The 18293-nt window shown below is 38.5% G+C and overlaps 1 protein-coding gene across 3 annotated transcripts in view; it reads left to right on the forward strand.

Moving 5' to 3' along the window:
* ALCAM (activated leukocyte cell adhesion molecule) overlaps positions 1-18293 on the forward strand; it is a 156878-nt gene that overhangs the window by 118307 nt on the left and 20278 nt on the right. For 2 of the 3 annotated variants that reach the window (XM_077342136.1, XM_077342138.1), the window contains exons 6-9: positions 128-310; positions 8520-8647; positions 10337-10466; positions 16872-16984. In XM_077342136.1, coding sequence (XP_077198251.1) covers positions 128-310; positions 8520-8647; positions 10337-10466; positions 16872-16984 — 554 coding nt within the window. The remainder of the gene's footprint in view (positions 1-127; positions 311-8519; positions 8648-10336; positions 10467-16871; positions 16985-18293) is intronic. The other variant, XM_077342137.1, reaches the window with a different exon arrangement.

The raw sequence follows: 18293 nt of genomic DNA on the forward strand, positions 1-18293 counted from the left end.
TACTGTTCTTTATTATTAATCTCTGTTTAGACCCTGCAAGAACACATACATCACATATTTGCAAATAGCAGGCTAAATACAAATAAGTTGTTACAGTTGACAGAAACTATGCATTTTCCCCCCAAAGCAGTTGTCATAAATGAACAAACAAATGTGGATGAAGCAAGTGGACTCTACACTGTGATATCTTCTCTGGAATATATGCCAACAAAGGAAGACAAAAAATCACATTTCACCTGTACAATGACATATTATGGACCAACGGGACGAGAAACAATACGGTCAGAATCTGTAGTCTTCGATGTTCACTGTAAGTTCATTAATACTTGTCTATCCAGAATTAAAAGCTTAGCATTTCAAGATCCTGTTACAATTCAGATAATGGAAGGCATGTGGTCCCTTCACAGGATTTAAGTGACTCAGTAGCAGAACATCTGCTTAGCCTGTACAAGGTTACAGGTTCAATCCCCAGAATTTCTAGTTAAAAGGAACAAGAATTAGATAGTAGACATCTTCTTGATATCCTGGAAAAGTCTGAGCAGACAGTTCTGACTTTGATAATCTAATGGTGATTAGCAAGTGAGGTTAGTCTGGCTATTTAGGGAAGACTTAAGGATGGAAATGACCTCTTAATATGTTCCTTTCACTTTAAAAAATCATTTGAAAAAAATGTCTTACACAAAAAGAGTTGAACATAAAAGCATAATACACAAAGACTCTGTTGAATAAATTGACAACTTCTGCTTTACTGGTTTCCAAATCAGCTTAGTCTTTGTGTGACTTTCTTGTTCCTTAAAACCATCAATTTAATTAGTTGATAGATCTGTAAACTTCTTTGCCCATTCTTGGATTGTTGGAACTGTTTTCTGTTTCCAGTGCCCCACAAGCACAATTCTATCAGCTGTGATAAGAGGTAAAACAAGGGACCATAGATTATTAGTAACCTTTGCTATATAGCTGAGCAGAAAACTCTCAGTTTTAAAGGAAAATCACATCTGGAACTGGCCTTCATTTCCATCAAGATTGCTAATCACTGTAAATCAAGTACTATTTTGACCATATGTGAACCTGTGTATATGACCTAAAATGATTAGCAATCTTGATGGAAATATACAGGTTCACATATGGTCAAAATAGTACTTGTTGATTTACAGTGCCTTTAAATATATGATTTTTGCCTACTCATTGAAAAAAGAATTAAAACCAAATACTTCAGGACAATGAAGAAGTTAAAGGCACTAAACCATATCAAAAACCTTTGTTTGTTTGTTTGTTTGCATCAAGAAGGGAAAATCTTACACTAAGCTTGTTATAGTATTATACATATTAAGTTTAGATATTTTCTTATATTTGTGGATACAGATCTTCTTGGAATCAAGCCTTTTTGGCCCAGAGCAATTATCCTCATATATTTACATACTAATAAAGAGATTAAAATTTTATAATCGTTATTGCATAGACTGTTGGGATGGTAGAGATATGATCTTACATTGGCTAGATCTGTCTCATTTTAGTATTAGTGCTATTTTAGATTAAGTTCATGTTGATAGAAGCAATCCATTGAGAAAGATATTATATATTGCTTTTAATAATATTTGAACTTAGATTCTAGTAAAGCATTTCTAATATTCTGGCATCGGCTCATCCAGACTGGGGTCTTTGTTTTTCTTTTCCTCAGTCATAAATGGGGCTTCTAAAATAGCATTAGCATACTCTCTTCGTTCAGGTAACCTAACCTTCTCCAAGAAACTATTTATGCGCTGCTGTTGTGGTTTCTGTGGCACGTATAGCTTTTCATAAAGGGAAGCAAGTTCCTTAATTATTTTTTAATTGCTTCTATAATTTTTACCCCTTTCTTTAAAAATAATCTGAACAACCAGTTTACCTAGTCTGTTCCCATGCATGAAATATTGCTGCTTAATATATTGAATATTTTTTTATGAATTCTGTGTCAAAATCCCATAACTTAGATCTTGCCTCATTTACCATTTTCAGATACTAAGACTTACGTTTTGCCTCTAATTATATTGATACATTTGCTACGGTCTGTTTCTCTTAGCCTTCTAATATTCATTGAAGTGTGATAGCTAAGCCCCCAAAATAGGCTTTCCCTGCCACCTTAACACTAATATGTGAAACCTCCTAACCTATATTAAATTTGAAGTGGCAATGCACTTCAGCTTGTAGCCTTTCCCTTCCTTCCTGGTTAGGCAACAGGTCATTATCTTGACATTTTGTCCTTCAGTTCTATGCCACTACTGGAATTAAACCGTGGTTGTACCATGGTGGTACTCTGTGCTCATATCTGGGCAGATAACTCTTCCAGACTTCCTGTTTCTAGATTGCTTATCTAGGGGTCAAGGAGATATTGTTCAGACCAAGCTCTGATGGGGTAGCAAGTCTGTTAAAGTTTCAGGTTAACTTCAGAGATTTCTCCTAGCATCATCCCTCTCACTTGAGAATGCTGTTTTATGCACTTGGACTAGCATGGAAAAATACACAGGTGAAAAGGGACAAAAATATTGATGGAAAACCTTTATGGGATGAAAATGCCATAAACATTAGGTATTCTTTAAAGTAAAGTATTTGCAAATGGACTTTCTGTGGTCAAAGAGTGAAGAAACAAGTTCTTCTGTGAGCATTCAGCAATGAATATACAATTGAGACCCCACAGATATTCTGGATGAGTTGCACTTCTGCTGGCAACTGCAATCCTATGTGACTGCTGAAAGTATCTCAACAAAATTAGAGTCCAGTGGCACCTTTAAGACCAACAAAGCTACAAAGGAACTGAGATTTACTTGCAGGCTCAAGAGAGCCCTACAAGGAACCAACCCTGTGGAGAGATACCTCTCTTTCTCTCTCTGCAGGCTTTGCTGGGCAGTATCTATTAGCTTGAATTCACTATTTGTTTCCCTGTGTGTCCCACTCGTACCTTAATCTGTTTTGGAAATGATCTGAAATTTTCATTTCTTTAAATATTAAATGATCTATCCGTCACTCCTTTTAAAGTTCCCCGATTGAAAATAACTAGGCAGAAGAAACTTTTTTAGTGAATGTCATTATTCCTTGAGTTCTCTAATAGGCCCATTATGCACAGCCGACGAAACGGCGATTTCGGGTCACATGGAAAACGCGGACGGGGAAGAAGCAAAGCAAACCGCTTATGCATGGGACGGGACGCAACGGCGGCAAAACCCAGAGTAACTGATTATGCACACGGCGACCCCGGCGCCGCTTCGGCCCATTATGCACGGCTGCCGAAATGGCGATTTTGGGTCACATGGAAAACGCGGGGGGGGGAGAAGCGAAGCAAACCGTTTATGCACGGGACGGGATGCAACGGCAGCAAAACCCAGAGTAACCGATTATGCACGCGGCGACCCCGGCACCGCTTCTGGCTTTTTCAGCGGCATGCACCAAATCTGCGGCCGGTTGCAGCCGGCACTATGCGTTATCAGTGGTTTTAGTCACCGCCATTCCACCCCGAATGTGCGTTATTTCGCCTGTGCATAATGGGTCTTCTGGTTGCGCCCCGGTCACCTGGAAGCTGTGCTTTCGTCCGTGTTTCGCTAGCGTGGCTTTTTCGACGGCATGAACCGAATCTGTGGCCAGTTGCAGCCGGCTCCATGCGTTATCAGTGATTTTAGTCACCGCCATTTCACCCTGAATGCACGCTATCCCCCCCCCCCCGTGCATAATGGGCCCTAAAGAAAACATTGCAGTTATGAATTACTTTCTGAATTAACAGCCCCTTTCTCCTCACCCCACTATGTAACTAAGTACTCATGTTTACAGGCACACGTAGGAAAGTAAATTTGTATAGTCCTCAAATTGCAGAGCTGGTTCAGGGCTTGCCCAACAGTAGCTTTAAAGGCAAAAATGGCTCCTGTTGCGTTTTTCAGAAAAATGAGTGAGGGAGAGATGTTTTAACAGGCTCAGGTGAAAGATGCAAGAAAACAATGCCAATAGTCTACATTAGTCTGTTTACTCACCAGATTACATGAAAAGGCTTTTAAGAGTATTTCAATTTATTTTAAAGGAGGGTGTAATTCTAGTTAGGATTGCGCTGGTATGAAAGAAAGATTGGGTCTTGTGGGTATAAAAATGGTAGCAGAACTAGTTTATAAAGATTATTATTATTATTTGTTTGGCTTTTAGGCTACCCCTTTCCCAAAGCAATCTCAGGGCAGCTTACAACAATAATTATTAACATTAAAATTAGTCCATCTAAGAACATGTTCTTTCATTTTTCCTGTATGCACCTGGGATCACATAGGTGAAACTCAGACTTCCAGACAAGGCTTTGGTGGAGTGAAGCCTAGGTGCACCATGGAGCAACAACTCTACTATAGGGGTGTGCAATTTTCTCTCTTGGTATTTTTCAGTTTGAGTCCATTGACAAAAAACAAATTGGATCCCAATATTGGTAGAGTATTCAGATTGGGGATTCTCCAGGGAGACTTTTAAAAGAAGCTGATCCTGGAAGGAGAACTGTCCCTGAAAACTGGACTTGGACTCTGACTTAAACCAGACTATCCAATGGCACCCGTCAAAGAGGCCCTGCTGGAGTTCTCTTCAGCACTTCAGTGAAACAGCCCCAAAGAACTTTTGGATGCTTTAGGCTGATCCTACATTGAGCAGTGGGTTGGCCTAAATGGCCCGTATGGCCCCCTTCCAGCTCCATGATTCTGTGTCTATGATTATATGTCTATGTGAGCCAGTAGGAAAGTCCCTCCTCTTGGCTATTTTATGGGCTTTCTTTTGCTGTCTCTTTAAAGACCTCTTGTTTAAATAGACAGCAGAAGAAAGCTCCAAAACAGCTGAGCAGAGTTTTTCATGTTTGCTGGTAAATCCTTATATCTGGCATTTTTTTCAGGGACTCCTTCCCCTCCCCCAGTTCTCCTAGAAAATCCCAGATATATTTGAGATACCAAAGTATCCTTGGTAAAGTGTGTTTTCTGGTATATGTATAGTCTGGGTTGACCTGACTGTACACACCTACTCCAGTATGTGAAGAGACTAGAAGAAATCAATGATGAGCCTATGGATTTGTTCTAATAACAGCCCAGTTGCATTAAAACTCCATATAGATAGTTTTTATATCAGTGCATTTTTGTAAAAAAAAAAGAAATTAATATTGGGCTTATTTATTTCTAAAATTATAACACAGCTGGTACAAGAAATCAGTGATAATATATTGTAAGCCATACTCAATCACCTTAATTTGGCAGGTGAAAAGAAAGTACCTAGGTTTAGAGATGCAAAGAAGTAAAAGTAGAGTTAGATTAATGTATACCAAAGTATAAATTGTAAGAGTGCAATATTTTTAAATACAAAAATATCCTTTATTCCCACTGCTGTTCTGATATGCTGTAGAGTTTCTTTATCATGTTATGAGTTCTTAATAACTTTAAGCTCACTTGAGCACTCCAATAATTACCTTCATGGTACAACACACAGACCTCATTAAGCAACTGTGACAGGCTAGGGAACAGAAGTAGCTCCGTGGCATGCCTAGGAAGTTTATGAAACATATTAAAGAAATAAGAATAAATTTTTCTCAAGTCTGTGTTTGAAGCATGAGGGAACAAGAAGATATAAAGCAGAAAAGGGACACTAAAATTGCCAGGAAAAATAAATGTGCTTATGTTTTTTAAATGGGACTAACTGATGACTTCAGTAGCACTGATGTGTCCTGTTAAGGAATCGTGAGTATATACATTTCTTAGAACCATAAACTTATTTTATTTTTCCTAGCTACGGATTCTGCTGCTGAAAACAAAGGGCTCTGACTTTAGTAAAATGATACATATTGAACAGACTGAAATAATTGATAGTAGAAAATTAAAGAGACACTTGTCAGGTTTTCTGAAATTTACCTCTACTCAGTTCTAATTATATTAAATTATATTATTAGACATAAATACATAATTAACTTTCTGGTGATTTTATCAGTGTCAGTAGATATCTAGTTCTGAATGTTAATTATGAAAAGTTGTATAGCAAACAACCTTTTGGCAAAAAAATTTCCCTCAGTCTGTTGTGGAAGGTCTCTTGATTGTGGCACTGCAGCCACCGGATAACTAGTGGTCATTTGCAAGACTGTGATGCTCCCAACAAGTGGTCACAAAACATCATGCTGTTAACTGGTTACTGCTAAAACACAGCTTTGAGGCAGGAGTGGAGAAGTGAGGAAATGAGTCACAGCTGTTTTGTGGGTAGCAGCAAATTCCCACAGGAATTGTTCAGATCCCATGAGAGTTCCAAAAGGGTGAAGCCCATCTGGCCTTGTTAAGAACATTTTTTATCTGTAGTTTTTGCTATTTTATTGTTCTTTTTTTTTAACTATATGAGCTACCTTGAACAGGCCTCTGGAGAGTCAAGTTGCCAAGTCCTTTGGCCAATACTCCTGTGTCCCCCATGCCTACTGAATTGATTGGTGGAAAGGAAATGGGGAGGGAAGTGATTTAGAGGTCTGAAGAATTACTAGAGCCTCTTGACATCAATTTATGCTTTCCAATTCTGTATCCCACTGTATTATGCAGAACTCGTGTTTCACGTAGTAGCTTGTTTTGATGCTAAATATATTTAGTGAAACCGTCTGATTTCAGTGAAGCTGACTTTCAAATACAAGGGTTCTCTTTATATTAACCCACACACCAGTTGTAATCCTTTCATCAGCTCCTACTTCCCTACCCTAAGACTCAGACTCAGAGTACCTTTATTGGCCTAAAACCGCAAAACATAAAACGAAAATTTCAAACAGTTTCAGATGTAAAATCTATCGTAAAAGATTTTCATTTAAAATTGCCAGTAAAAACTTTGCTACTTTTATAGTTGCTGAGTCCCTCACATTTAGTATCATTTTAATCCAGCGTTTCTCATTAACACAGCTGAATTTCAATTTCTTCAGATAATTAGCTAACGGGCGACAAAATACTTCAAACTTAGGACACACCAGAAGTATATGGAACAACGTGTCAGGGACACTACATCCATGTAAACAGTATCTCTTCTGAGGAGGGCTCTTCAAAACTCTACCTCGGGTGACATTTGAGGGAAAGATGTTTAAGTGAGCTACTAGAAATGCTCTTCTTAACTGGTGTGTCTCTAAAATTTGGAAATACATGGGCATGGATTTGTAAGATAAGGGAATATCCCAGAAGCGGGGAGAACATACACTGTTTTAGAGGAGCCAAGAATCTGTGTATCCTGATCTTCTAGTCTCTGTGATATTAGCTGTGATATTATCATCCTTTCGTCTTGCATGCTAAGGGATGAGATGTCCAGACCCATAATTTGAAGTTTTTTTGACATTTTGCCCAGCCAGCTGAAAGAATAAGGGTCACTCAAAAGGTTAATTAACAAACTACCTGTTTGAGCATGGAAATGAATTTTTAACCAGTATTTAAAGGAATGAAACCAAGCCCGGGCTTCTAAACTCTGTTGGCCAAGTTCTGCGACAAGTGTATGATTGGCCACACAGTTTGGGACTCCTAGCAGATTTCTGAAAAAGAAAGATTGGATGTTCTCTAATTTATTATTAAATGCATCCATCCATATTGGAATCTGAGGAATTATTTTGGCATTGTAGATTTTAATGGCTGCTTGAAGGTTTTTATTGCCTTTTTGATGATAAAACTTGGCTAAAAGGGGCATCTGGACTTTTGCAGATTTGATTGTTTTTTCTCTATGGTTGGCCCAACTAAGTAAAGTTTATGCCTAAATACTTGTAGCTTGTACCTGTTCTGTATGTTTACCATTTATTATCCAGGGAAACTTATATCGGGTCTTTGCAAATACTTACCCTAAGAACGAATAGTTCTTCTCCGACAGTACAGACCGTAAATTCTGTAAACTTTGTATGAATGTGCAATATGGTGTATTTTGATATTTATGGCGATGCATACTTCTGTGGTGATGATATATATGCCTAGGTTGTGCAGCCTCCTAGAACACACCAAGGGAAAAAGCTGCCTGGCTGGACAGAAGAAACATATTCAGTTTAGAGCACCATATCTGGATAGATATTTGGCATCTTCTGTAGGTGTTATCCAAAGATCTGGCTGCTGAGCAAATGAATGCCATTACTGATTGTGGCACCACTACTTTCCTGCTTTCAAAGGAGATAAGGGCTGTGTCTCCCAAATAGTTGATTAGCACTGTTAGTGCTATGTGAGCAGATTCATTGCAGGTAGGAGATCTGTACAAATGGCCTAGAAGGATGACGTGGGGTTCTGCAGTAAGACCATGCATGTTCTCTTCTCTTTTGTTTTGTTTTCTTTTGTTTTTTTGTGGCTTATCTAGGAGAGAAACTTTGCATAGCCTCATGTCTCTTACTTTCATTATTATACACTTTAAATAAACAATTCATTTTCACTTGAGAGTTTTTCAAATGGTATCTGATTGGCTACTGCAAAATCTGAAAGCTCTGTGGTCTGTTCTTATGTGCATATTATGCACTTCTTTTGTGTATATTATGACAAATAAGTTACCTAATGTCTGTATCTTCACAGATCCTACAGAGAAGGTTAAAATCCAAGTAATTTCAGAAGGAAATACCATTAAAGAAGGTGACAACATTACCCTTAGATGTTCGGGAAATGGTAATCCTCCCCCCGAGGAATTTTTGTTTTATATTCCAGTAAGTATTGTCAAATTACAAAACCCATTTGTATTGGTTGTACTTGCTTTGCTTTTTCATCTTGGCATTTAAATAATAAACAAAAATATAGTTGTTTGTTCATATTCAGAAACTCAGGGCCTACCCTTGTCCTTGACCCGGAGATTATAGCTGGTACAGATTGCAGCTACACAGGTGCTCACTAATTCATCTTGGAGGACCCATATCCAGCCATTGCTGAGGCAATTGCATTGGTTGCCAGTCTGTTTCTGGATCAAGTTCAAGGTTTTGGTTCTGACCTTTAAGGCTATACGTGGCTTGGGTCCTACATACCTAGAGGACCTCTTACCTCTTTATGCCCCCCGCAGGTACCTCTGCAGGTATGAATCTGCTAATGGTCCCGGCCCCCCAGGGAGCTCGCTTGGCCTTGACCAGGGCCTTTTTGGTCCTGGCCCCTACCTGGTGGAATGAGCTCTCAGAAGAGCTGTGTGCCCTGTCGGAACTCCTTGGATTCCACAGGGCCTTCAAGACAGAGCTCTTCCACCAGGTGTTTGGTTGAGGCCGAGCGTGATAAGTACCGACAAAATTAGACCCCTCCCCAGTTGCCATGCTTAGATACTAGACTGGCAGGAACTATCCCAAAGGGTTTCCATCCTCAGCTGTTCCAACATCTGATTCATTAGCATTAGAGGTCTAGGCGAATTAATTTGTTACAGCCATCTTGGGATTTGTGCAATATTAGGATGTTTTATTGAGTGGTTTTTTATGAATTATGATTTTACTGTTATATATATAATTCTGGCCATGAGCCAGAATTTCTGAGAATGGCAGTATATATATCACATTATAAATAAATAAATAAATAAATAAATAACAATATTCTTTATTATTAAAAATTATATGTATTTTTCTTTTCATTGTAGAAGCCATAGAAAAACCCCTCCCAAACTTAATTTTTATCTACAATATCCACCTCCCCAGCCCATTTCTCTCAACTTATAGAAGTCTGTCATAATTGAAAGTATTTTTTACTTGGAAAGTATTTTTTTACTTGGAAATGGAAATGGAAATTGGCCTTTGTTCATTCGTCTCTGAGAAGCAAGCACCAGCAGTGATGGTTGAAACACTATGTAATGCCTGCTGTTCTGAAGATTGTTCTTGGGCTTTGTTTCAACTTCTGTGTCCACATTATTGTGGCTATAGAGGCTTTTCATTAATCCTTTAAAGTCTGCTGATTTAAACGTCTATGGGTTTATATTTGTTTACTTTTTTCTTCAAATGAGTACTTCAAAACTGTACCTGAGTGATCTTGAACATTTAAATAGAGATGATCTGAAATTATGGGAAGATGATCATGTTTTACCTACTTAATCTAATAATGATAACAATGTCATGCTGTCTACCCACCTTGCTTCAGTGTATTATGACATCCTACAAAGAGGGTAGATGCACGCATTTATCAAAATCTTGAATGTGGTGGCAAAACTCTTGACAGCAAAACCATTTCAAAAATAATGTTCAGGTGCCTGAAACTCTAACCGTGAAGCATTAGCAGAAGCCTAATTTATACTCGTGTGGTGTGAGGCTGCTATGTCTTCGAGATATTTGACTGAAATGAAAATTGGTTGTGAAAATATAATAAAAGGAAATGTGTATGGGTTTCTGTTTTAACAGACTTGTCTGTTTAATGCAGTTATTTTCCTTTCTCAGGGAGAATTAGAGCCTATAAGGAGTTCAAGAATTCACATATTATCAGATGTAAGACGAAATGCTTCAGGGGAATATGGATGCTCACTGACAGATAAAAGTTTGGCAGATTCTACTTTAGTTACAGTACATTGTAAGTAATTTCATTACATAGCTCAGGATTTTATCTAATGTGTTGTTTTATAGTGTGGCTTGCAACTATATACTTCCGTGATTATTTATGTATTTATTATATTTATATATCACCCTCCCCGAAGGCTCAGGGCGGTTTACATCAAAGAAGAACAATACAAATCACTCAGTTTATAATAATACAAGAATAACTATAACGTTATGAACAATAGAACATTGGGGACAACAATAAATCAATGCTTACCAACTGGCTTGCAGAGTCCCCCGGGGGCAGTTGTCTCTCAAATCTTATTAAATATTTTTATGTGCCCTCTTGCTCAACTGGTGCAGAGGTTTGGGCTGGGTTGCCACCGAAATAGTGATGACAACTACCTCTTCCTCCTGATGGATGGCCACCCTGACTGTCCTCCAGAAACGTTTGCCCGCTGCCTGGAAGCAGTGACGAGGTGGCTCAAGCAGAGTCATCTCAAGCTCAACTCTTCAAAGACAGAGGTCCTGTGGCTGGACAGAAAAGGCCTAAGCAAGGAAGTGCGCCTACCCAACCTTGACAGTACGGCTATCAGTGGCCCACTCCACCAGGAATCTGGGGTGATTCTTGATGCCTCCCTCACTATGGAGGCTCAGATCATGACAACAGCACGGCTGGCATTTTAACACCTTTGTCAAGCCTAACTACTAGTGCCCTACTTGGCCCCCGAACACCTAGCCACTGTGATCCACACGACGGTCACCTCCAGATTGGACTTCTGCAACTCACTTTACGTTGGCCTGCCCTTATCCTTGATCTGGGAACTTCAACTGGTCCAGAATACAGCTGCCAGGGTCCTCACATCAACACTTTGCATCTTTACCACGGCAGTTATGTGTATAAAATACAGCGGTGAATTTCTTGCCTGCCTACAGTACATTAAAAGTATGAAGTACAGCAGCTACAAAGCACCTTGGTTTTTGATGCTCACTTCCATAGCAATCATATAAGTAAAAACAAACCTGTTGTGAATATGTTCTTAAATATTGTATTTCTCTTTACACACATGGCAATTTTTTTCAGTGCTATGAAATCAAGTCTATTAGTTGTTTAATGGAAATCACCAATGAAAACTATATTTATTGAAGCAATTGAAAAGAAAGTATAGTATAGATACTGACAACCCACAGGACTGTATTTATAAGCAATATTTAATCTAAAATTGATATTTTTACGTTTAAAAAAACTGTGAATAATGGAGACTCCACTCAAACACAGAACATAGAAAGCATCTAGTATGTTACCTGGAGTGGTCTGAATTGAAAGATTAGTGCATACAGAATGTCAGGCTTTCATAAGATGAAGAGGCCAAGAATTTAATGAGTTCCTGCTTCCTGTGATGCGTGTGACAGGATTCCCTCCCGGATCTTTTCTGAATAACTTTTTTTTTCAACTGCATGTTTTTATCCTGCTTCAAAGAAATAAAAGTTTCAGGAGACATAAAACGAGGATTGCCCTGAGGGGAGAATTCCATTCCTTAGCCTTCCTTCCCCTGCTACTTTGTGCTAAGAGAACTTCAAGAAAATCTGGGAGCGTAAGTTCAGGCGGGCTCTTTTCAAGGTGAAAAATAACAATCTACAATTGTTCCTCAGATGACTTATTTTATTCCTATGAAGACTATTTAGTCATGGGGATGGAGTCGTACAGATTTTTAACTTGTGATTTAGACCTTCGGATTTGGGGAATGTATTGAAGGGGAAAAAACTGAATGGTGTTTGACAGGCAGTCCTGTCCCTTGCTAGAATGTTTTTATAGACTTACTAGTAGGGAAGTCCATTTTAAAAATGGGCAGAGAGGCTTGGAGGCTTATCTAGCTCTCCTGGTGTGCCAGTGAGCTCAAGTGGGGGGGAGGCATGGCAATTCCTCCCATTCCTCCTGGCAGGTAGGAGGGTACCCCCTCCCCCAGCAGCCTGTTCATTCCCCTCCAATACAAAATTCATAAAGGAGCACATAACCAGATAGAAGTAAATTGGGACTGACAAACATCTTTACTTTATTTCAACCAAGTTCCAGTTATCCAAACCAGACCATTTTCTCTTTTTAAACCAAGTCTAGACAGAAGTGCATGTTTCTTCTTTACTGATCTGGTATTGCACAATATTAAAGAGGAAGAGGAAGGAGTAATTCCCCTTGTATAAGCATCTCTTGAGATGCTACAGGTAAGGAGCAAGTAGTTTTGCCGACTGGTGGCCATCTTTGAAAATTGTTGCCCTCCAGTCTGCCAGCTTCTATCTGCACTGAAATCAGCATTCTGCACAGCCATTCTGCACAAGCAAAAATTATGATTAGAATCATTAAGAAACTCCCCATATTTGACACAAAGCTTTTGACTGAGAAACCATAAAGCAGTCCCAGACTAAACTTCTCAATACATTTACATTATAGTGGTTAAAGGGGGTGTCATTCAGTTCAACAGGGGTCACATCAAGATGCCCGTGCCTCTGATGGGGTGCTGGCCCTTTGAAGCCAAGGGAACTACAGTTTTGTTTCAAAACAGGAAATCCAGCTCTTTTACTTTCAATTAAGATATGAAATTCATTGCTGCTCACAAGAGTCTTCTCCAGCACCAGAGTTCAAAAGCCTCAATTCTTTGATGCTCGGCCTTCCTTATGGTCCAATTTTCAAAGCCATACATGGCAACTGGGAAGACCATACCCTTGACTAGACGCACTTTTGTTGGCAGGGTGATGTCTCTGTTTTTTAGGGTGCTGTCTAGATTTGCCATGGCTTTCCTCCCCAGAAACAAGTGTATTTTAATTTCTTTGCTGCAGTCCCCATCTGCAGTGATCTATAAGAGAGATCTATAAATTAAGTCTTTTGAGATTACCTGGTTTTTATGTTGGAAGATCACCTAAAGGAAATTGATTTACTAATAACTAAGTTGAAAGAATTCGGTGCTTTAGCTGGTTCTAATATTAACAAAGATGTTAAAAAAATGAAATCACGAGATCAAACAACTGATTATTAAAACAGGTTTTCAGAGTGAAAAGTTATGTTGACAAATATGAATTGTATGTTATTTCAAAATAATTGTCAATATATGGAATGAAGTTTTTAAAAGACCTGTTAAGATGGGATACAGTGTAACCTTTAGAGAGAAAATTAAGATGGATGTTTTCCCTAGAATATTACTGTTGTAATCAGACAATACCTGTTTTGACAAATCATGTACTTTTTAAACAAAGGCAGAGAAATATATATAACTTTGTATGGCAAGAGGGGGGGGGAAACAGTTAAATTGTAGATATTACAAGATGCAAAGGAAAGAGGAAAATTGTGTTTACCTGACCTGAAATTATATTTTCATATAAGCCAGTTTGGTTTAGTGGTTAGGAGTGCTGACTTCTAATCTGGCATGCTAGGTTCGATTCTGCGCTCCCCCACGTGCAGCCAGCTGGGTGACCTTGGGCTCGCCACGGCACTGATAAAACTGTTCTGACCGAGCAGTGATATCAGGGCTCTCTCAGCCTCACTCACCCCACAGGGTGTCTGTTGTGGTGAGAGGAAAGGGAAGGCGACTGTAAGCCGCTTTGAGCCTCCTTCGGATAGGGAAAAGCGGCATATAAGAACCAACTCTTCTTCTTCTTCTTCTTCTATTTTGTTGCTTGCTGTTTAGTCTGGATGAAAGATTGAGTATTGCTGAGAAAAAGAAGGCTATTGAAGTTAAAAGGACATGAGTTAGAAGGGCTGCTGCGGGCCAAATATTAGCATTCCTGGAGGAAACTTCAGCCCTTGACCCATTTCAGTTGGGCTTCCAGCCTGGCCATGGGATGGAGACAGTGCTAGTTGCCCTGATGGACGGCCTCCTCTGCCAGCTGGACTGAGGCGGGTCAGTGCTGCTGGTACTATTAGACCTGTCAGCAGCGTTTGACACAGTTGATCATGAGCTCCTAGCTCACCGCCTTGCCGACACTAGGATATGGAGGACAGCCCTCAAATGGCTGATCTCCTTCCTCCAGGGTCACGGACAGAGGGTAGCAATAGGAGAGAGTGTCTAGCCATCACCAGCTCATATGTGGAGTCCCACAAGAAGCAGTCCTCTCTCTTATCCTATTTAATATCTTCATGTTCCCTCTTGCTCAGCTGGTGCAGAGATTTGAGCTGGGTTGCCACCAATATGCAGATGACACCCAGCTCTTCCTCCTGATGGATGACCGCCCTGACTCCACCCCCCCCCCTGAATCTTTAGCCAGCTGACTGGAAGCAGTGACGAAGTGGATCAAGAAAAGTCATCTAAAGCTCAGCCCTGCAAAGACGGAGGTCCTGTGGTTGGGTAGAATGGGACCATGGGAGGAAGTGCGCCTGCCCACTCTGGACGGTGTGCAGCTCCTAGCGATTCACTCCACCAGGAACCTGGGCGTGATTCTGGATGCTTCCCTTACAATGGAAGCCCAAGTCACAAAGGTAGCATGACTGGCATTTTACCTCCTCTGCCAAGCCAATCTACTAGCACCCTATCTGGAACCAGAACACCTAGCCATAGTGATGCATGCGATGGTCACCTCTAGACTGGACTTATACAACTCGCTCTACGCAGGCTTATCATTGATCCAGAAACTATAACTGGTGCAGAACACCGCGGCCAGGGTTCTCACAAAGACATCATGGAGATTTCACATCCGGCAAATTGAACAATGGGGAAATATATGTTTGAAGGGTCTCAAATTTACATTGTGCTCTTGTCTTATGGTGAATTTTTATAAAATGATGTACCATTGATATATAACACCCGATAAATTAGCTAGAATGTTCAAAAGTATTTTGAATATATTCTGGAAATTTGGACAAGATGAGGGATGTGTCACCATTTATGATAGATATGTAATAAAGCCAAAAAAAATGGATACAAATACATTCATTGATACAGAAGTTTTAAAGATTAATGTACAATTGAAACCAGATGATCTTTTTTTGGGGGGGTATTAATTGATGGGCAGCTAGAAAAAAGTAATGAAACCGCATTTTTATACATGACATCAACAATGAGACTGTTATATGCACAAAATGGGAAGATACAATATTACTCACAAAAGAGGAGTTGATGGAAGTTGATGGAATTTGAAGCCAACCTTACTTTGATCAGAGAGGAAATAAATATATTATTTATAACTGACTAAAATCCTTTAAGAAATTTTGCATGAAATGGAAAAAAATGAAGCATTGATTTGTGGAATCAATGACTAAAAATATTAGAAAGTAGAAAAGGAAGGTTTTTCATGTTTGTAACTAGAGTATTATAATTTTTTCATATATATGGAGAAAATTAGAAGCTTCTTTATATTTCTTTTTACATTTTCTGTCTTATTCTTTTCTCACTTTGTTTTATTATGGTTTAAGTTAGATTTTATCTTTGTTCTTACTAATAGCAGCTTTAATAAAAAATATTTTTTTAAAAAAATTGGTCCATCCAACAGTATGTACCTAGAATTTCAAAAACAACTATGACTATAGTATCAAAGCTGGGTGGTTCCACATGAAGAAAAGGAGACCAAAGCACACAGTAGAACATTTTAGCTGTTTTCCCAACTTTTATAATTAATCGGTGGTACTAGAAGAGGGTTGGACTAAATTGCCTTTAAGGCCCCTTCCAGCTCTGTGATTCTATGAATATAAATATTCATCCAACAGCCTTAAACTCTGAAATTTTGACATAAATGTATTGTGGAAATTTTTCCCCCATTGGACTAGCATCCACCTTATCAGATTCATGTAATCTGTCGCATATGTTATCTTGAAAAAAAATGTACTGTGACGCTTTGTTGTTTTTTAGATCAAGAAATAAAATTAAACATAAGGATCTTATCTAAAGTTCTAAATTCATCAGGATTATGGATTCCTCTTTTCAGGCAAGGTTCAATGAGCAGGGGGTACAACCACTTATAAAGGCTCTGCCAATACAGTCAGGACTAAAAATTGTTTTCATTCTAAATCCCTATAGTAGAGAAACATGTTAAAACAGAATCTTCTTCATCTGTACCATTACTTAGAAAACAGCCAAAAAACCCTCAAACATCATCTCTGATTTATTTCGTGTGTGAGCAGTGGCAGTGGCCATTTTAAATATTTGTACTACTGCCAGTACTTAGTTCTTCCTCCCATACTGTTTTTTTTCTCATTATTTGAATAAATTATCTTGGGTTTTGACATGATTCAGCAAATAAAATTATAATACTTTGTTTTAATGTTATCTTTGTTTAATGCTATCAATAATTTCAGTAGCTAGCACTTGAGATATTCTTGAGAATATGTTCAGTTCTCTTATATAAATAAAATGATGACTTGGAAACTACAGCTTTAACTGGTATTTTTCTCTTCTTTCTAATTAAAGGTTTAGACAGTTCTGATTTGTTTCTGCTTTCTTCCAATCCCACCCAACAGATTTGGATTTGTCCCTTATACCCAGTGGTACGGTTACTAAACAGATTGGAGAGGCACTACCTGTGTCTTGTACAGTTTCTTCTAGTAGAAATGCCACTCTGTTTTGGCTGAAGGTAAGGATTGTTTAATTCTGTTTCTATTACTTGTAAATGCATTCATGTCTCTTGTCTTCATGTTTCTTCAGACTTTATAAGAAAAAGTAACAATATTTATTCAGAGGATATAGTTGAAATTGTTGGACAGTTTTAAATCCAAAGGCTTTCCTACAAAGCCTTGTTGTGCAATCTTGCTGCCCAGCAACTGCCAGAAACAAAGAATGTGTAGAGGATTGGAAGAGATGAAGAAGCAGGACGAATGCCAATGTGAATTCTCATTTTCTTTAATACCCAGATAACAGAAGACAAAAGACATATGCTTTTCTTCAGCTGTGAGGGAACATACACATACAAAATCAGGAGTATTTCCTTAACCCCTCTTTTAGCAGTCATTACTTTGAAGTGTCATGTAAATACACCTAAGGAAGAAACTCAGTTATCATTGCTCCTTCATACAGAAGCATTGTGAATCAGGTTGAATATAATTAATGTTGCATAAAGACCAGTTTTATCTCTCTATAATAAAACACAACACAGCCATATAAGCATAACTAATTAATTTGAACTACATTTAGTATTTGTGTATCAGAGAAAACAATGTAAGCTTTGAATGGAAAGCTGAAGTTGTAAATACAGATGATTAATAATTTGAATTTTGAAGTCATCCATAGGTGCTATCTCAAAACATCCTACCCTGTTTTTCTATAGTCATAACAATGTAAAGCAATTAGCAATTAACACCCCCCACACACAATTAACCTTTTTTATCCTACATCTTGGGAGAAATAAATCAGTAAATATAGAGATCATTCAACAGAACTGATAAATATAATTGATGGAATATATAGATTTCAAAAATATCATCCATTTGAATAAAGTTTTATGGAGGAAATATACCTTTTAATGACACTGAAGTGATCAGAGGCATTGGTATTATATATATATATATATGAGTTCTTGGATGTAAGTAGCTTTACATTAATTACATCAGTAATTAAGTGTCCCAAATCCTAAATCCATGCACAGCTTCAATAGTAAATAGAATTGTTCTGAAGGGAGCAATGTGTAGGGAAGAATGAACCCAGCTGTTCAGCTTTTTACCTTGGTCCTGTTGAAGAATTAGTAAAAACGAACAGTGTCCTCATCTAGGCCATGCCTTGCACAGCAAGGGGTTTGATGGAATGCAGAAGTTAATGGCAGGGGCTGTAAAGATCTTTTGAATTGCTTTTTTGTTGTACCATGAGTTGTTGAGTCATTGTCTGGGATTGGGAGGTAGTTGTGCATTTTTATCTTCTTTACTTTTGCATGGAGAAAGTGATTCTAAGGC

This window comes from Paroedura picta, chromosome 6, assembly GCF_049243985.1.
Source record: "Paroedura picta isolate Pp20150507F chromosome 6, Ppicta_v3.0, whole genome shotgun sequence".
Taxonomy (NCBI): Eukaryota; Metazoa; Chordata; class Lepidosauria; order Squamata; family Gekkonidae; genus Paroedura; species Paroedura picta.